Source organism: Rattus norvegicus, chromosome 3 (genome assembly GCF_021556685.1).
Source record: "Rattus norvegicus strain SHRSP/BbbUtx chromosome 3, alternate assembly SHRSP_T2T, whole genome shotgun sequence".
Taxonomy (NCBI): domain Eukaryota; kingdom Metazoa; phylum Chordata; class Mammalia; order Rodentia; family Muridae; genus Rattus; species Rattus norvegicus.
Window position 1 is genome coordinate 74,103,461 of NC_141536.1, and position 19,933 is coordinate 74,123,393.

The 19,933-nt window shown below is 33.8% G+C and overlaps 1 protein-coding gene and 1 pseudogene across 1 annotated transcript; one reads left to right on the forward strand and one right to left on the reverse strand.

The window, feature by feature from the left end:
- The first annotated feature begins 540 nt into the window (after nt 1-540).
- LOC148006508 (olfactory receptor 4C15-like) lies at nt 541-1,474 on the forward strand (annotated as a pseudogene).
- Nucleotides 1,475-6,598: 5,124 nt separating this feature from the next.
- On the reverse strand, nt 6,599-7,534 carry Or4c108b (olfactory receptor family 4 subfamily C member 108B). The gene is given in 1 exon segment (NM_001000348.1): nt 6,599-7,534. A coding segment is annotated over 1 exon segment (936 nt).
- Nucleotides 7,535-19,933: the final 12,399 nt, after the last annotated feature.

Genomic DNA, 19,933 nt, shown 5'->3' on the forward strand with positions numbered 1-19,933 from the left:
TCCTCCATTGGGACCCTGTTCTCATTTCAGTGGTTTGCTGCTAATATTCACTTCTGTATTTGTCATGCTCTGGCAGAATCTCTCATATTTAATATTTTGTAATTTATCTCTTCAATTCTATCTGATTATCAACTGTTCCTTTCAATGATTTTTCTAATTTTAATTCTAAATAACAATGGAATTAAGTAATATAAGTTTTTATATCAGTTCACATGCCTGTTAAAAGTACTGTAAACTTGTTTGAGTGTTTTTTTTCTAATATTTACAGATTTAAATGATGACAGTTTTAGCAAGAGGGAAATCTCAGCAGTAAATATATTTGTTCTTAAGACTAGCCACCTATGTTCAAATGTAACATCTAACACAGTAGAGAAAAAATTTATTCCTGCTAATTCTTTTGTGACCTCTACACAAAGTCTATAGCACCTGCACACACACAAACACATATATCAGAAAGAACACAAAGTACTCCCATACAAACGTAAATGACTAAATACCTATAAATAAATAAAAAAAATTGTTTAAGTTGACTTGACAATCATGCCAAACCAAACTATTGTAACTGAGTTCATCGTCCTGGGACTTTCAGAGAACCCAAAAGTTCAGAAAATAGTATTTGTTGTATTTTCCTTTGTCTACATGGCAACAATTGGAGGCAACATAATCATTGCAGTGACGATCCTCTGCACCCCTGCACTGCTTGGATCACCCATGTACTTCTTCTTGGCATTTCTGTCCTTCCTGGATGCATGCATTACTTCAGTCATTACACCAAATATGATTGTTGACTCAATCAACGACAGCAAAACCATTTCTTTTGAAGGCTGCATGACACAGATCTTTGCTGAACATTTCTTTGCTGCCGTGGAAGTGATTGTCCTAATATCCATGGCCTATGACCACTATGTGGCGATTTGCAAGACATTACACTACTCTTCCATAATGAACTGGAGGCTCTGTGGCACTCTGGTAGGGATAGCATGGGCTGGGGGATTCTTACATTCTATCATACAAATTATCTTCACTTTGCAGCTACCATTTTGTGGACCCAATGTCATTGATCACTTCATGTGTGACTTGTTTCCATTACTGGAGTTGGCATGCACTAACACTTATGTTTATGGCCTCTAGTGTTTGTCAACAGTGGGTCTATCTGCAACATAACCTTTTTATGCTGCTAATCTCCTATGGTGTCATTTTATTCTCCTTAAGAAGTCACAGTTCTGAGGGTCGATGGAAAGCTCTCTCTACTAGTAGATCCCACATTGCTGTTATGGTTTTGTTCTTTGTCCCATGCATATTTATATATGCAAGATCTACATCTGCCTCATCTTTTGAGAAAAAGGTGGTTGTATTTGATGGCGTCATGACTCCATTGCTCAATCCTTTAATTTACACTTTCAGGAATAAGGAAATGAAAAATGCCATAAGGAAAATGTGGAACCGATTTAGGATGGTCTCTGATAAATTTTAAAATTTTATGCTCACAACTGTTAAAGTACAGAATAAGGAAGTCAATATTTACTTCAGCAAGTACTTTATGACTTGTGCATTATACAGGAAAAGGAGATACCATTTTATAGAGAGAACACCAATACTGTAGGTCAAAAAATTGTCTTTAACTGGAGATTGACAATCACACTATGATTTGACAACTTAGTTGTGATAGTTTGAATGAAATGTGTCCTATAAATATTTGACAATTGAGTATTTGTTTTTACTCGTGGCTATTTCCAGAGAATTAGGAGATGTGGATTTGATGGAGAAAGTATTTGCTAAGATGCTTTTTCAGTTTTCAGAAAAATTCTTAAATTTAAGTTAGCTCTCTATGCTTCATGTTTGTGGTTTAAGATACATTTTCTCAGTTGTGGCAGCTACTTTTTGCTTGCTACCTCTGTTCCATCATCATGGACTCTAGCTCTCTGGTAACATATGTTTCAACAAAACTCTTTCTTTAAGTTGCTTTGGTTATGTTGTTTTATCACAGCAATAGAAAGTATCTAATATTGTCATATAAAAATCTATATTAGTTAATTGTATACTCCTGTAACTCAAATGAAATGTTGCAACAAGTTGCCTATTAAATTTTGTGCATGTAACACTATGCTTTTCTAAATTTTGTTGAATTTAAAATGTGTTGAAATATGGAAAATAACTATATCAAATGAATGCTAAGTGAAAATGTTCATGTGATACATATCCAAATACTGTGTGCACAGATGTATGGAGAATATTTACATAAATAAAGTTTAAGAAGAAAATGGAATGCATAAGGGCAATAAACATGAGAAATTTTAATTTCAATTTAAGTGGGTTTGAGGTCAGTAGCAGAATTGTGTATGTTTTATACCCAAAATAAGAGCAAAATATACTTGAAGTCATCTAGGAAAATTGAAAAAGATATCTTTCTAGCAAAAGATCATGAAAATAAAGTTGGAATTATAGGTATCTTTTCAAATTCAAAATATAAATTTGTAGACAAAAATAAGTTTGCATGATTCTGCTTTCTAAATTTCAAGTTAAACTGGAAAATTAGTAGAGAAAAGTCAAAGAACATTTTGATTCAGAATCCAAGGTCTTGAAACCCCATGGAAATTTCTCTGTACTGTTCTACTCCATATGCCATATAAAATATCATATGCCAAATTCCAAGGTGGGGCAGCATAGACCCCAGAAACCATAGGCAGATGAAACAGAACATTTTATGTTCACATGTGATAGTTAGGAGTCCTCAGACTGAACATGTAGGGAAAAGTGAAATTTAAAAAAGAAAACTTAACTAAGTGCTGGATTTAGAAATATCACCAAAGGAGAGAACAGGGAAATACAAAGAGTATGAAAAATAAATAAAGATTTACAGTAGAACTAGAGATTTACAAAGTTTGAAAATGAGAACTATTGTGTTTGATCAAGTTGTAATTTTTATGATTTGAATGTCATTTTAATAATATCATTCTTTAATATAGAAATATAGTTTCTCTGTTGCAGTCTTCTAACCATTCATACAAAGTTTATACCCTCCGAATATTTTTACTTGGATAATGTGGTTTTCTTTTTTTTAAATTAAAGTAACTATAACAAGCCAATCTAAATTTATTGTGGCAGCTCTAATGCCATAGACCTAACAAACTTGAATGAATTTAATCATACAAAAGCAAAATTAGTATAGAAGATAACATGGAAAATGAAACTCATTAAGTTTTGTTGGCAGAATATTGCAAGATTCTATTCTTTAAGCTAGTAGGAATGAAAATGGGTAAATATCCTACATTAATTTTATTCTTTTACTCTTTTTCTGAAAATAATGATTTTCTTCCTTATATGTCATTACCATAGTCCTGGTCAAAACTGTGGGTGTTAAAATAATAAAAATGTGTCAATTTTTACATATGAAAGAACAGAATTAAACAGTGCTTTTTTCAACATTAAAGCCAGGCAAAGAATTTATTCTGCAGTCTTACTTTAAACATTAGAAACGGAGTTTTATCTGTGCAAGCTAACCCAGATAACCATATACATAACAATTCTCAGGGAAAAATGATCTACTCCGCAATAAAACCACTATGCAAAGAGGGAGGGAAGGATCAGGACCTTCTACAAGGCAGACAGATAGAAGACAACCCTTTGTTGTGCACTTGTTCCTAGAAAATACTCATACTTGTTCAAATGTTCTAAAGCCACATCTTAATTCCTCACATTCTTTCCAAGGAAAAAGTCAGAAATTCTTTATATGTCTTTGGCATGCTTGTCTGCTTTTCCTCTTCTTGGGATAAACAACTTCACACACACACACACACACAACACACACACACACACACACACACACACACACACACACACAAATATACAAGCAATACCAACGAACATGAAGAATTGTAGTTAAAGACTAAAAGTCACCAGTATCGTAGGGTCATAAGCCCTAGAGAGAATCTTGATACTCTCATTTTGCTGAGTGGTCTCCTTTTCAAACTGCTTTCTAAATATGCATATTATCTGCCTAAGACTGAACCTATGATCAATCTATTTGAGATCCGATTCTTCTCTAAGGAACTATTGATAATTAGCAGTTGCTGGAGGGATGTGTCACTCAGTTGTGGTCACTGAGAAATTGTTCTTCCTCTTGTAGATAACTTTCTTCTCCTACTCTGGCAAGAAACTCTTTATACTCACTGAGTCACATAGAAAGTACATGAGAAAAAGAGGTGGATTTGTTGAAAAGAAGGGTTTTACTAGAAGGGAAAGTGAGAAGAAAAAGGAGAATAGTGTATAAAATTGACTACAATTTGTTATATGAAATTGTCAAACAAATAAGTAAGTGAAATAAAGTTGTACTGCAAATTTAAGAATATTAAAATCAACAAAAATTGGAATGTTAAAGAATCTACTAGATGCTTTCACTGGGATGTATTGCTTCTTCTCAGAGTAGGAGAATAAGGCTGACAATATCAGCATTTTAGGCCAAGTATTGTCATCAAAGTGATACCTGCAATCCATGGTAGATTTTAATAGAATAAGAGCCTGATATAGCTGTCCCCTGAGACTCTGTCAGAACCTGACAAATACAGAGGTAGGTGCTTGCAGCCAACCATTGGACTAAGTACTGGGACACCAGTGGGGGAGTTAGAGAAAGGACTGAAGGAGGTGAAGGTATTTCAACCCATAGGAAGAACAATATCAACCAACCAGACCCCCTCCCCAGAACACTGAGCAGGGTCACCGACCAAAGAGTACACATGGAGAGACCCATGGCTCCAACTGCATATGTAGCAGACAATAGCCTTATATGGCATCAGTGGGAGGGGAGGCTCTTGGTCCTGTAAAAGCTCAATGCCCCAGTGGAAGGGAATGTCAGGGCAGGGAGGAGGAAGTAGGTGGATGGAGGAGCACCCTCACAGAAGCAGGGGTAGAAGGAATATGATAGGATGTTTGCAGAGGGGTAACTGGGAAAGGGGATAACAATTGAAATGTAAATAAAAAAAATATCCAATTAAAATAAAAACATGTTTTTCTAACAATAATTATATGACAAAAGCAGTTGATATGTCAATATAGATGGGTGAAATCTCCTAAGGCCATACCGCGAGATGAAGAGCTACAGATAACCAATGGCGGCTGAGACAGTTCATCAGTATTCTCCAGGAATTTATTATCTAACCCCAAAGGGTCAACTACAAATACACACACACACACACACACACACACACACACACACACACACATATATGTACATATATATATTAGACTTTGCAGGTTTTAAATATAATATATACTGTGTATGTTTTTAAACATCACAATCACAAAATAGATCATAAATTTGAACGGAAGGAGAAGAACATAGGAGAACATGAAGAGGAGAGAAACACTTGTGGAAATGACATAAATATAGTACAAGTGTAGGAAAAGATTTTTTGAAAACTGAAATCAAAAGTAGTTGAGGCTGTGAAATAGGCAAATGGTAAGGAAGAAAATTATGTAAGGACAGTATCTTAGCATGTTTGAAAACTTGTGTTGCATATTCAATCTAATGTAGTTTATACACTTTGTTCAAACCAAGTTTTAAACCCAAATTATAATCTTTCACAAACTTTCCAATTGAAGATGTGTATGTGTGTTGTGGTTCTGAAATATACATAAAGAACTTTTAAACATTTACTTTTATTTATTATTATTAAAATACATACAGATATAAAATGTTCCTTTATCATATCCAGCTTTAACTCCCCCTTGAACTTTTTTATGTCTTCCTCCAAACTTGATACCTTCCTTTTATAGTTATTTGTTTGTCCAAATTATTGTAATTAGTGGTACTATGCATGCGTGACCATGTGGTCATCAACTGGAACATAAAAACAATATCAGTTACCAATCTCTAAAGAAAAGTAGCTCCATCCATTTGCCTACAATGTTCATGAAGTCATCATTTTTAGTAGCTAAATATTATGCCATTGTATAAATATTCTCTACTTACTCTTTCGTTGAGAGACATCTGGGTTGTTTACAGCTTCTTATTATAAATGAGACTGTTATGAATACAGTGGAGCATGTTTCCTTGTTATATATTGAAGAATGTTCTGGATATGTGCCCAGGAGTAGTATAGCTGGATGGAACTAGAAAATACCATCCTGAATGAGGTAATCCAGACCTAAAAGGACTCTCTTTTTCTTTATATATTATCTGATCACAATGCAATTACATAATTCTTCCAATATGTGTGTGTGTGTGTGTGTGTGTATGAATGTGTTTGTGTTTGTATATGTGTGTGTGTGTGTGTGTGTGTGTGTGTGTGTGTGTGTACAATGGTGGAGGAGAGTGTACATATCCCTAAGCATGAGTGAAGAGTCCAAAGGCATAAATTAAGTATCTACAACTAATCTCTAATATATTATTTCCATGAGATAAAGTTTATATCTGAACCGTTAGATTGTTTTAAGTAAAGAGCCCCCTGGAATCTGTGTCCAGTTCGCAAGTACTGTGTTTCAGTTGTGATAACACATTTGGCTTTCACATAATGATGAGAATCTGAAATTAGTACCTCATGCATACACAGGAAGTTCCCTTACCCACTGAACCATCTACCAAGTGTAATGACTTAATATCTTAAGATAAACCATAATCCAATATCAATCTCTTCCACATTTTCCTTATGGCATTCTTCATTTCCTTATTCCTGAAAGTGTAAATCATAGGATTTAGCAATGGTGTCAGGATGGTAGCAAATAAAAACACATTTTTTTCAGAGAAGAAGGCAGATGCAGGTCTTGCATATATTAGTATGCACGGCACAAAGAACAAAACCACCACAGTAATGTGGGATCCGCAGGTAGAGAGCGCTTTATGTCTTCCTTCAGAACTGTGGGCTCTCAAAGAGAACAAGATGACACCATAGGAAACAAGCAACAAGGAAAAGATGATGATGCAGATAGAGCCACTGTTGGCAAACACCAAAATGACAAAAATATGTGTGTCAGTGCAGGCAAGCTTTAGTAATGGGAACAAGTCACACAAGAAGTGATCAATGACATTTGGGCCACAAAAAGGCAGATATAAAATGAAGATAATTTGTATGATAGAATGCAAGAAGCCCCCTGCCCAGGCTATCCCCACCAGAATTGCACAGAGTCTCCTGTTCATAATGGAAGAGTAGAGCAAGGGCTTGCAGATGGCCACATAACGGTCATAGGCCATGGTTATCAGGATAATCACCTCTACTCCAGTAAAGAAGTGCACAGCAAAGACTTGTGCCATGCAACCATCAAAAGAAATGGTTCTCCTCTCATAAAGCAAGTCCACAGTTATCTTTGGTGTGATGACAGAGGAAATGCATGCATCCAGGAAGGACAGGAATGCCAGAAAGAAGTACATTGGGGAGCCCAGAAGTGCATGGCTATTTATGATTGTAACCACAATTATCATGTTGCCTCCAAATGTTGCAATGTATACAAAGAGAAATGCAATAAATATTATTTTATGAACTTTTGGATTCTGTGAAAGTCCAAGGAGTAAGAATTCAGTCACAAAGCTCTGGTTTTGCATGATTCTCAAAAGTACAGTGAAAGGAATTCTTTTCATCTATATCTGTAATTTTGAAAAAATGATTATACTATATACAAGATTATACTTTTTACCACTAACCAGTTGATGCATCCTTATATAAAATTGTCTTTATTTTTTACTGTTTAAACATAATATTAGAAGTATTTTGAGTATATTGTTGACTATTGCATAAAATTCAGGTAGAAAGAAATTTAAATACTTGAAATAGCCACATTTTTAATATTCGTGCAGGAATACATCTAATTGGGTTATAGAATACAAATAACTCATCTTCAACTTGCCAAACTCTTATGGATTCTTAAAGTAAAATATTGAAAGTCATTTGAATCCATATCCTAATTATAAACCAAAGACCACAATTTATTCTTCATGTCCTCCTCTGTATGGAATGAGGATCAGATGTAGAGTACAGAATGACTGATCATAGTACTGTCTTTTTACTGGCAAAAGGACAGGTAAAATTTGTTTTAGGGTATATTTGGAAATTGTGGCTACATTAAAATTGTGTTTCAAATTCTGCAGTGGACTAGAATTTCATAAGAATGAATCTATTCTTCATATAACATAAAACACTATAACACTACTTGTGACATATCTGTTAAAAGAGTTGAAATTTCACTTTTAGAACATCATTTTAAAGTGTGACCAGAACTTCATAAAAATGATGCTGTTGTCATGACAGCTAGTTGAAAGAATACATAAGAAGTCTCTACTCAGAATTCAATCCGGTAGTCAATAGTGTCAGAAGTTAATATTGCTTTTCTATTGGTACAAAAAAATTTAACTAAATGTCATAAGTTTAAAGAAACAATTGAAGCATAATTTGGATATTAAGAGACACCAGAACTGATCTAAGGATCAACAGGGTCAAGCAAAACATTTTTTTTTCTCAAAAAGTACATATGAGTAGGGATAGCCTTGCAACAGGGTCCCTTTCTCTATTAAGGGACCACATTATATTCTTTGTCCAAATGGGAGTTTAACATCTTGATTAAAGCAATTGAGTTTATAGTGGAGAATCAGAAGAGAATAAAGTCACCACCAACTTACAATTGTATAAAACCAGATAAGAGAAGAAAATAAATAATTCGTTGATTTTATAATTTATTTTCTCAAGATTTATTATTGGATATTTATATAATCCTACCTCATTTGAATTAGTATAAATTAATAAAATATATGCTTTAAAATTATACAAATTGACTAAAAACTTACCTGATAGCATTTAAGGATATTATCAGGTAATCTTACAGTGGTAGATATAACTAATTCATTTGAAAACACAGCTGCATTAATCAGAAAAGGAGCTCTCATGAATCACTTAGATAAAAATTACAGCAATTGTATTATCACAGGCATCTTCTGTATACACAATCAAAACGTATATGAATTTTGTATATAAATATATATGTGTGTACATGAATAGATATATAAATCGATATTTACATCCATTGTTAAAATCTGTGAGTAAAAGACTTAAGAGTATGTACAAAGATCTCAGTATTGGGTAGGTTTATTGCTTGTAAATTTCAATGAACAAACAGGATTCTACATATTAAATTCTATCACAAGGATATGTACAAGTTTATTGTAAAACACCATCTCTTGATATTCTTAAGCCACTTCTTTCACCAGCATGGGAGCTCCTTAGCAATTCCCAAATGAAAGCCAACTATGATGAACAGCATTGTAAAAAAAAGAGCAGTATAAAATGGAGCACATAGGGTCACTAGACAACCATCATTTACAATATGCTAAGATCACTGGATCATTATATAGAATTATGTAATGTAATTTACTAGTTGTTATTCAAAGCTAAAGCAGAATAGATGAAGAACTTCCATGAGTAAGGAGATAGCATCATCCATGCATGAAATATCATAATGAAACTAAGCATTTTCCCCAATGACTATAGTTTGATAGGATTCTATAAGATAGGGTCTTGGGTTGTGCTACTGAGGAGTGGAAGGAGGGGAAATGTTTTCAGGATGTATTTTATGAGAGAATAAAAGTTTAAAGAATAAGGTTGCTTCAATGTACAATAATTATAATGTTCTTAATATATAAGAATAATAAATACCAAGTTTTATACCAAAAGATCAATGTTGTAGTATGACATCCCTCATATACATTCTTAAGTCTTCTTAAATCAGAGTTTTTTCATACAAAGAAAACCAAACTGAACATATGTTCCATGAAAAACAGACCTTATGTTGATCCTAAAAATTAAGTAACTCTTAGCTTCATTTTCTTGTCCTATTTATTGTGGCCAACAATGCTAGACAAAATGTCAATATTATTTTCCCAATAAAAGCTATTTCCAAATGTACAGTGAGACATCCATCGTGAGAAGTGTCCAGTGTACTTACAGTTAATGGTCACATGATGATGCTTTTAGATGTTACTTGATATAACACAAACTGTAGTATATATTATATCACAATTGTTTGTGCAGCATGTGGATGCAATTTAAATGTTCCCATCTACAACACAATAAGTTATAATATATTACAATACATCTCATAGACCCAAGACTCAGTAAGCACTGCCAGAGTGGGGCAGACAATTTGTAAGTGTCAGAGGCCCAGGACATCTACTAGGAGGTATTATCTTCTGAATGCATACTTGAGAGCTCAGCTAAATTGAATAAAACATGTTATGTAGTTAAAATTAAGATATCTACAGTCAATTAACCCCTATAACTTTCTATAATGTCTTAAGTGCATGAATTTAAATGTAGACCTAATAAATTGTGAAACAAAAATTTTGAAACATTACTCACCTTCTGCTTTTTGGTGTGTCTGGGTCTAGTGTGAGGTTTGAGAACAAGAAATAAATATGTCCAGAATATATTGTATACATGCATGAAATTCTTTAAGAATAACTGATATATACTTAATAAAAGTTAGCAAAACAGTTTTATATATAATATGAATAGGAACAAAATGTCATACATGAATCATGTTGGTCCATTTAAGACAAGATCTTAATTCACTGTTTTGGTGAGAGATTGGCAACTCTGATATAACAACAACCTTGACTCAAACTCATCATGTGACCTAGAATGACTTTGAACTCCTGATCCTCCTTTCATCTCCCAGTGTTGGGATTCCAAACTTTTGCTACAGCTAGCCTAATTCATATTTTTATAAACATATTATATAATCTCTAAATAAAAAGTGCATCAGTGTATTTTAAACAGTGTCTGCATACACAAAATTTGATGACAATTTGAATCATTAAAAATGTTTTATTTTTGAAAGATATTAAAAATCACATTCTAAGATGTCTCTTTAAACGACATTTTAAAAACTTTACCAATTTAATAAAATGCATGATAATTTTACATTTGTAAAATTATTTTTAATTTTAAAATTCTTTAGTCAGTATCTAAAATATAAAACAATTATAGAAATATAAACATGTAACTCCAGCCATAAATTTTGAATTAATTTAAATAAATTTCAGAAATAAAATGTAATTGTGAAAATAAAATCATACTAGGACAATTTCCCTTATAGTATGTCAAAAATATTGAAAACTAGCTTGAATGTTTTGCTAAGAGGTTAAGAACACTTTTCTCTCATGAGGACCTGGTTTTGTCTCCCAGCACCTTCATAGTGTTTCCCAATGATCTTTAACTCCAGTTCCTGGAGTCTTCTCATCACCTCCTTGAGTACTAGACACATACCTGGTACACATATATGTGTCCCACTCACTCATACAAATAAAGTAATAATAAACCAATCCTTAAAGGTTCTAAAAATGTAGAAATATCTAAAATATTAAAAATAAGAATGATTATGCAAGACTATTATAAATTATTTTCGCATGATACTGTATTAAAACACTGATACTATGAGAATATCAAAGGAAACACTTCAATACTATATTTATTAAAAAGAAAATTAAGTGTTTATTTACAGATTTTTTTTGTCCCTAGAAGTCCAATGCGCTATTCGTTTTATTTTAAACACATCTTACAATTTAGAAAGAAACATAAAATAATAGGCTCTTCAGGTTATATTTTGGCTAAAGGAAACCACTTCCAGTAGAAAGACACAGCTCCCAGTGAAGGGATGCGGCCACCATGCAACTCAAAATCTTTAACACAGAAATGATCCAGTCTCAAGGAAAGATAGGGACGAAAAAAGAAGAAAAGAGAAAGACACAGAGACTGAAGGAAAGGCCATCCAGAGACCATTTCATCTATCGATCCATCCCATCTGCAGACATCAAACCTCCATGCTATTGCTAATGCCTAGAAGCACTTGCTGACAGGAATCTAGTATCTGGTATGACTGTTCCCCGAAAGTTTCAACTAGCAACTGACCAATACAAATGCAGATACTTAAAGCCAACCATTTGACAGAGCCCACGGACCCCAAAGGAAGAGCTAGGAGAAGGAGTGAAGTAGAACAATATCAACTAAATGGACTACCCAGAGTGCCCAGGAATTAAACCACCAACCAAAGAGACGGAAGGAGCCAGGACTCCAAATGCATGTGTAGCAGATGGACTTATCTGACATTAATGGGAGAGGAGGTTGGATGCCCCAGCACAGGGGGATGCTAGAGGGGTAAGATGGGAATGGGTAAATGGGTAGAAGAGCATCCTCACAGAAGCAAAATGGAGGAAAGAGAGGGGGGATGGGAAGAGGAGGTTGGTGGAGAGGTAGTCGGGAAGGGAAATATCATTTGAAATGTAGATGAATAAAATGAATAATAAAAATAAATAAATATAATTTACAAAATAAAAAATAGGCTCTTGTAATAAATATGTTGTAATTGAGGTCAAAATCCTCAAAATTAGACATGCAGATTAAAGTCCATGAAATCAAATTTTCTTCAACTACTTTAGAAGTTGGTGAACTTTCCAGACCATTGATCAAATGTTATAAAGCTAGCAAACTAAAATAACACAGTATCTTATATCAACACTTAAACTCTGACAATTTTTTCCATAAAAGACTATACTATGGACCTAATCATTTTTAACTCCATGCAATCTTTGGGTTCAAATCCATATACTCCTCTAGTTATTTATTCATTCTCCCTGTATTTTTCCTAAAACAGTCCATGGCCTTTTCTCTAGTAGTTATTGTACTGGATATTCTAAAGCTGTCCCTGGTTCTGGTCTTACTCTGAGGTCTCTCACAGCAAAACCTGTGGTCACTGAGCTACTCCCTGAGCAGTGGCCTTGGGACATGCACCTTACAATTTTCTACAGGCTACTTTCACTTTCCTAAACATTTTGAGGCAGAATCCTAATGATTGGTAAAAGTAAATAGATGAGGTTAAATCAGAAGATTTAAGTCTGTGACTTGAATCATGATTTTTTTTCTTCTCTTTCCAAGTAACATGGGTTACTCTGCATTTTTTGGAAATAGAGCACTTTATATTCACTCCCAGTAACACATCAGCACTTCATTTTATCATGTGCCTATATCAATGTTCTTCACTCAAGCTCAGGGGATACTACCTTTCAATTCAAGCTTCAGATGGGTATATAAACAAATAGATTAGAAAAACTGTTATTGGAGAGAGAGAGTATGAAAATAAACTTATGTTACATTTCTGAGTTGTGTGGATTCAACCTGATAAAACACTGAAAATATATTACACTTCATTAAATTGAAAAAATACATTAAAATGAATTAAGAAAATGGTCTTCCTTGGAAGAAAGGAGGAAGGGGGAATGGAAGGGAAGGCATTTATAATTTAAGATCTCCTGCTGAGCTCTCTGGGCACTTGTACCACTATTATACATGAAGTGCTAAATTCTAGGCTTCTCATGAATCATTTTATCTGTTTTTATTTCATTAACTTTAATCATACAACTATACTGAGTAAGGAATTTATACATCAGAGTTTACAAAACTCTCTTGAGGATGGTGTGGGTGGGTGCGTGGGTGAGTGGGTGGGAGGGTAGAGGAGTACCCTCATAGAGGCAATGGGTAGGGAGTGTGTGTGGAGGAGAATATGAGAAGGGAGGCAACACTAGAAATGTAAATAAAATAACTAATAAAAAATAGTAAAATAAAAAAGAACACATTTATGGCGCAAAATATTTATAGTTTGCTGATTACAACATCTAAATGTCACTTGATCACAATTTAAAATATTTATGAAGGTGAAAATTATACCTTATGTGCTGTCCCATGGCTCAGTTTTCTAAAAATAAAAAGATTGATGACAGGACAGCCATCTTCTAATCTCAACTGCAGATATTCAGTGGTGACCAAAAATACTCTGCTGGCAGTCTACTTCTATGCGAAAGAAAGGGCTAGCCAAGAGAATGGGTAATATTTCTGCTTCACAAGCACTGTATTCATCATGATCTCCAAGTAATAGAAAAATGAAAAAGTCAAATTTCCTCCTTCACTGCTGTTGGAATTTAAATATGTTTCTCTGAGACATCATGAATCTATGAGATTGATTCTGAATACCCAAAGGGTTTGGGGATTTTCTGCCCCTTGAGATTCCAAGTTATAGTTCTGTATACCTTGTCACTTCATCAACTGGTTAACAATACTTATAAGCACCACCAATATTAGGATGTACTTTTAATTTTTTTCTGTGAATTCTATTTAATAATGTTCTCATCATGGTTCAGAAACAAACCCTGTTTAATAACATATGAAAAAGTGTTTATGTGCTGAATTAACAAAAATTTCCTTCTGTCACAAGGGATTTTTCAATAAATCTTCAATAAATCTTTAACATGCATTGTTTTGGGAAAACCTATAGAGGACTTTACATTAAAGAAGTACATTTTATGTTTAATATATAAAACATATATATATATATAAATAAAGAGTTATATATTAATAGGAATATTCTATATTTCCTATACAAATGTTTGTTTTTGTACACTCTTAGACAAGTTCATATATATTCATAGAATTATTATAATATTGACTACTAATACTTCTCTCTTATAACCCCCATTAGTATTAATCCTCTTTCTCTTCCAACTATAAAGAACCACACACATACCTTTAAAAATAAAAAAAAAAGAAAACCCTGCTTTTAATTAGGGTTAAGTCAATGAAGATGAATAGGGAGTTACTTACTGGAGTCATGAAAACTTACATTATTTACGTACTGGTAAAAAAAATTATACCTTTTAGCAATGAATATCCTAGTAAGAGCACCAGTGGAAGGGGAAGCCCTGGCTCCTGCTAAGACTGAACCCCTAGTGAACTAGATTGTTGGGGGGAGGGCGGCAATGGGGGGAGGATGGGGAGGGGAACACCCATAGAGAAGGGGAAGGGAGGGGTTAGGGGATGTTTGCCCGGAAACTGGGAAAGGAAATAACACTCGAAATGTAAATAAGAAATACTCAAGTTAATAAAAAAAATTATACCTTTTACCAGAAACAACTACCTGTCTATATAATCCCAAGGACACTAACAAGTGCTTCCACTATCGAAGGTGGAATATTGAATGGTCCAGATATGTACAGGTATACACAGGTAATGTCTTCATTATTTAAATGGTTAATTCATATTCAGAAGAAAATATATCATAGCATTCCTGCCTACCTTTCCGATCCTACATTTTTTTTCTGTTTGCGATATTCACTGGTCTTGGAGGAAGTGATACAAAGCTGCTTCATTTAGGAATAAACATCAAAACATCAAATATATATATATACATATATATATATATATACATACATACATATATTCAGATGGCAGGTTGATGCCTTGTCTATTTACCAAACAGTTACAGCATATTCCCACCAATGGCATGTGACTTCACAAACCATAGTCTTTTAGCAGATTTTCATCAACAAAATATTTTCCCTCTTATGCAACATACCTCCATTTTCATCTAAAAGTGATTTGTTACACCTTACCATATCAGCTATGCCATTATTGTTGAAATGGGTAAATTTTATAATTTGTTTCAGTATTCTAGAACGGAATCTGATATCTAAGCAACAGCTTTGAGGATTGGTCTTTCCAATAGCCTTCAAGGCATTGTGGGACATAAACACTAGTCATCAGAGAAGTACATTCTGAAGGAAGTCATAAGTTCTTATAAAATAAAAAAGAGATTATTTATTTTGAAAATTCAAGGCAGCAAATTAACATTACCATTCCAAAATGAAGGAATGATGCAACAGCCAGGAATAATAAGAATGAATTAAACACCAAACTGAGCAAGGCATATAGTGATATGATTTGTTTCTTTTAAGGTAATTGTGGCCATTTCGTATTTAGGCTCCATTTTGCTCATAAGGTAAAATGGAGTTCATCTACTTCACAAAATTAATCAAGCTGACAATAAAAAATTCTACTAGTCAGTCAATATGCTATTGTCATTTTCATGCTCTCCTTTTTCAAAACTATGGAAATTCACTATGCCCAACGCCATTTACCTTACTTAGGACCAATCATCTTGAAAATCAGCTGATAGTACTCTCCATAGTTAGACAAAACGTAATAAGTCTTCGCTCCATGTCTCCTGAAGTTTTGACCTGGAGTTTTCTATAAAAAGCCTACCCTAAGAACAAAGGAGCACCACAGTTTGGCTCCAATGTGCTCTCCATGGTCCTGATCAATCTGTCTGTATTAAACTGATCAATTGATTAATAAAATTTCATCATATCTGAGATCAGTGACTGAGAGGTCAGTGTGTGGTTCTTCCTGAATCTCAACACTAGTAAATCTTGCAGCTTCATGTTTCTAGCATGTGGTGAGTCACAGAGATCTAAAACAAGAAAAGTGTCCTCCGCCATCCACATCTGCTGCCAACAGGACAAGGAGTCTCTTTCTCTCTTCACCCAGCTATACTCATGGAATGATAGATTGCTCAGGGTGTGTCCCACATTGTTGTCATGTCTCAGCCTCTGGGATCCCCACTAAAATGTAGTCTTCACTTTTATAGATTCAAGCAAATAGCCATAAAAACTCATTCAATGACCCTAGTATTTGTATATATCCTGTGGCCTCAGCTTCTCTCAAAAACCGTGAAAAAGTGCCTAGAGAGATGGCTCAGCAGTTAAGAAGACTGACTGCTCTTCCAGGTGTCCTGAGTTCAATTCCCTGCAGTCATATGTTTGCTCTCAGCCATATGTATTTGTGTCATTTTTGTTGTATGGAGTGTTTACAGAAAGTAAAAATATACTCACATACCTAAAATAAATGAACCTTTAAAAAATGCTTGGAACATCACTAAATAACCCCTCTGTCTTATAAATTCATGTTTAGTAAATCATTATCATGCCTACAATGTTGTCTAAGTTTCCTGAAACTTGAAATGGAGCCTATGACCCTAGAATTACAGCTATGTCTACTTCTGTGAGATCTTCCACTTAGGGCAAGTATATTATTCCAGTGCAAACCCGGACATTATTTTTTAATAGTTCAACAGTCTTTTGCTAGCATACCACTTGATGTAAATTTTAAGCATCCAGAACTCTTTCCTCTAAAATCTCTATTACTCTTTGATATCTTTTCTCTCAATTATCTTTTTAAAATATAGACATAGATAAAGTATATAAAACATCCATTGTGCTCGAGAAATAGCTCAATGATAAATAGCCTCACTGCATTTGCAAAACACCAGGTTCTACTTTTTGGATCACAAGTGTATTAGGCAGGGGAGTCTAGGAATATATATATATATATATATATATATATATATATATATATATATATATATATATATAATTTAGAAATACATATATATTATTTAGAAGTACATATATATATATAATTTAGAAATACATATATATTATTTAGAAGTATATATATATATATATATATATATATTAGAGAGGCTTAGAGTTTGTGTTTAAGCAAGTCCAACAATGGTTGAATGTCTCGGCATGTCTCCAGTAGAAGTTGGTGTCCCAAAAAAAGAGTGGATTCTTATGTCAATGAAGACACTAACCTGTCAGAGAGAGCAAAGGTAAGAAGAGAAAGAACAAGCATTTCCTTCTTTCATGTCATTTATATAGGCTCCTACCAGAAATTTGACCCAGACTAAAGTCAGACCTTCTCACCTCAAAACATCTGTGTTCATCATCCTCCTTCTCACATAAAAATATTTAATTAAGAAAAACAGTAGCCACAGGTGTACTCAGCCACTTGGGATTTAGTTAATTCCAGAGGCAGTCGAGGCAATAACCAACAAAAACTGTCACACAACCAATTGTTACCTCAGTGTCAAAGTCCTTATCTTCATGTGGCCTCGCTGAGCAGTAAACCCATAGCACACATACATACAAGCAAGAAAAACTTTCATACACGTAACATGATAAAGTGTAAAATGTTTTAATGCATTCATGTCACTGATTCCAGTCACATGCTCGTCTGTTCTGAAAGTTTCTCCATCCAGTGAATTATACCATTATGTTTAAATACCAATTTATTATTGTTTTCAGGACATGAATATGATAGCTATTCTTAGTCATCAACTTGACATATCTGAAATTAAGTAAATCTCAAGAACTGGATATACCTGTGAGTTATTTTCCTTAATTAAATCATTTGAGCAGGAAAGAACTATCTTAACTCTGTGCCACACAATATGACTAATGCAGTGGAAATATAAAGCCCAATGCTGGAAACATAGCATTTAAATGGTCTCTATTATAGCGCTTGATAGGATCTTTCTAAACCTATTAAAACTCATGACAACTGTAACTTAAGGAAATGCTTCATGTGGTTCGCAATTCAGTAATAAAGTGCTTCAGAGTTGGAGATCATGGCAATAGGAGCTAGAGGAAGCAGATAATGTTGATTTCACAACCTAGATATAGAATGGTTACTGTACATGTTTGTTTGATACTCAAGCTCAGAGAACAGTATTGCCTATGTTTCAAGTGATCCTTCCATGTCAAAAATCAAAAATCAAAAAAAAAAAAAATTCCAAAAGAACAGAAGAACAAAAAACAAAAAAATTGTAGTTTTTTTATTTTATTTTATTTTATTTTTATACTTAGTGTGTTCTTTCTCCCACCCACAGTTTAATCTACTATCACTAGATAAGCGAGAAAGAAAGATAAAGGGGAGAGAGAAACAGAGACTTCCCTAAATTTAATGTTGTTCCCTTTGCTTTTTGTTTGAGAAAGACTACTAACAAACTGTAAACCACTCCCTAGAATGATCAACAACCCCTAACCCCACCCTTTGGGAGCACTATGATTTATACACTCTCTGCAAAGTCCCCAGAATTCCAAATGTCACATAATCACAGAACTACCTACACCTAACAATACCACACCACTGCAGGAGGCCAAGCAAAATCATAGGCAGTTGCTGGGGATCAACCTGAAGCAGGCTGACACCCCCATACCTGAGATCAAAAGGAAAGCACATTCTTATAATATTTCTGTGTTTTTTAAAGAAAGCAAAATTCCAGAATTCTCGAAGCTTGTCCATATATAAACCTAACAGAAAGAAAGCCTCACATGTATGCTGAGCAGCTAACTTAATAAAAATTCCCTCATGTGTGCATCTGGATGCTCTAGAACTTGATGGTTCCATGTCCTCGCACTAACTGTCAACTTTAACCATTACAGTATTGCCTTGAGATACCTTACTATATTAAATGGGAATAGAGACAAAAAATACTCTTGTTTTATTCCTGAATTTAGTTTGAATAGTAAGAGCCATTCTTCCTTTATTAGGTCTTTTTCTCAAGAATACATACTTTCTTGATTTTTGAGAAATTTCTCACTCTTTGAACCATGCTAGCCTTGTAATTGAATCAATTTCAACTATCCAACATTTTCAGTAGTGGAATTGAAGCACAAGTCAGAAAATGAAGCTTGAGTCAAAATTTAAAAATGGAAAATAAAGAGTCTAAAAAATGAAAAATGTTTTTTCTCTTACCATGTATTGGGCAGACCATATTAAAGAATATTTAATGTGAGGGGTCAGAACATTGAGTTGACATCTTAACAGAAATCTTGTACTTCCACAGCTTGTTACTTTTCATAGTTTTAAAGCCTAGTTTCATGTATTTTTGCTTTGTTAGCACACCACAGTAAATGCCAAACTTAAATGATTCATCAAAACAACAATAACAACAAAACAAAATCTTTCAAATACTAACTGTCTACAGTGAATGTGTTCAGGACATAAGGGTTATTTTCTGTTAATTTAAGTTTTATTCCTGTGTCATAATACAAAATAATCACATGATATGAATTATATTGAGCATCAGGTATTTTTTACTAGGTGATGATAAGAAATCAGACACTAAAATATTTATATCTGTGATTGTCATTTTAGACAATTTTTAGCATTTTCCTATCCACTTAACTAAGTTATCTATTGGATGATTTTGTTAGAAGCAATATTGAATATCAAGTTAACAACAATATGTGAAAACTCATTAGGAAAGTGAGTATAAGGAA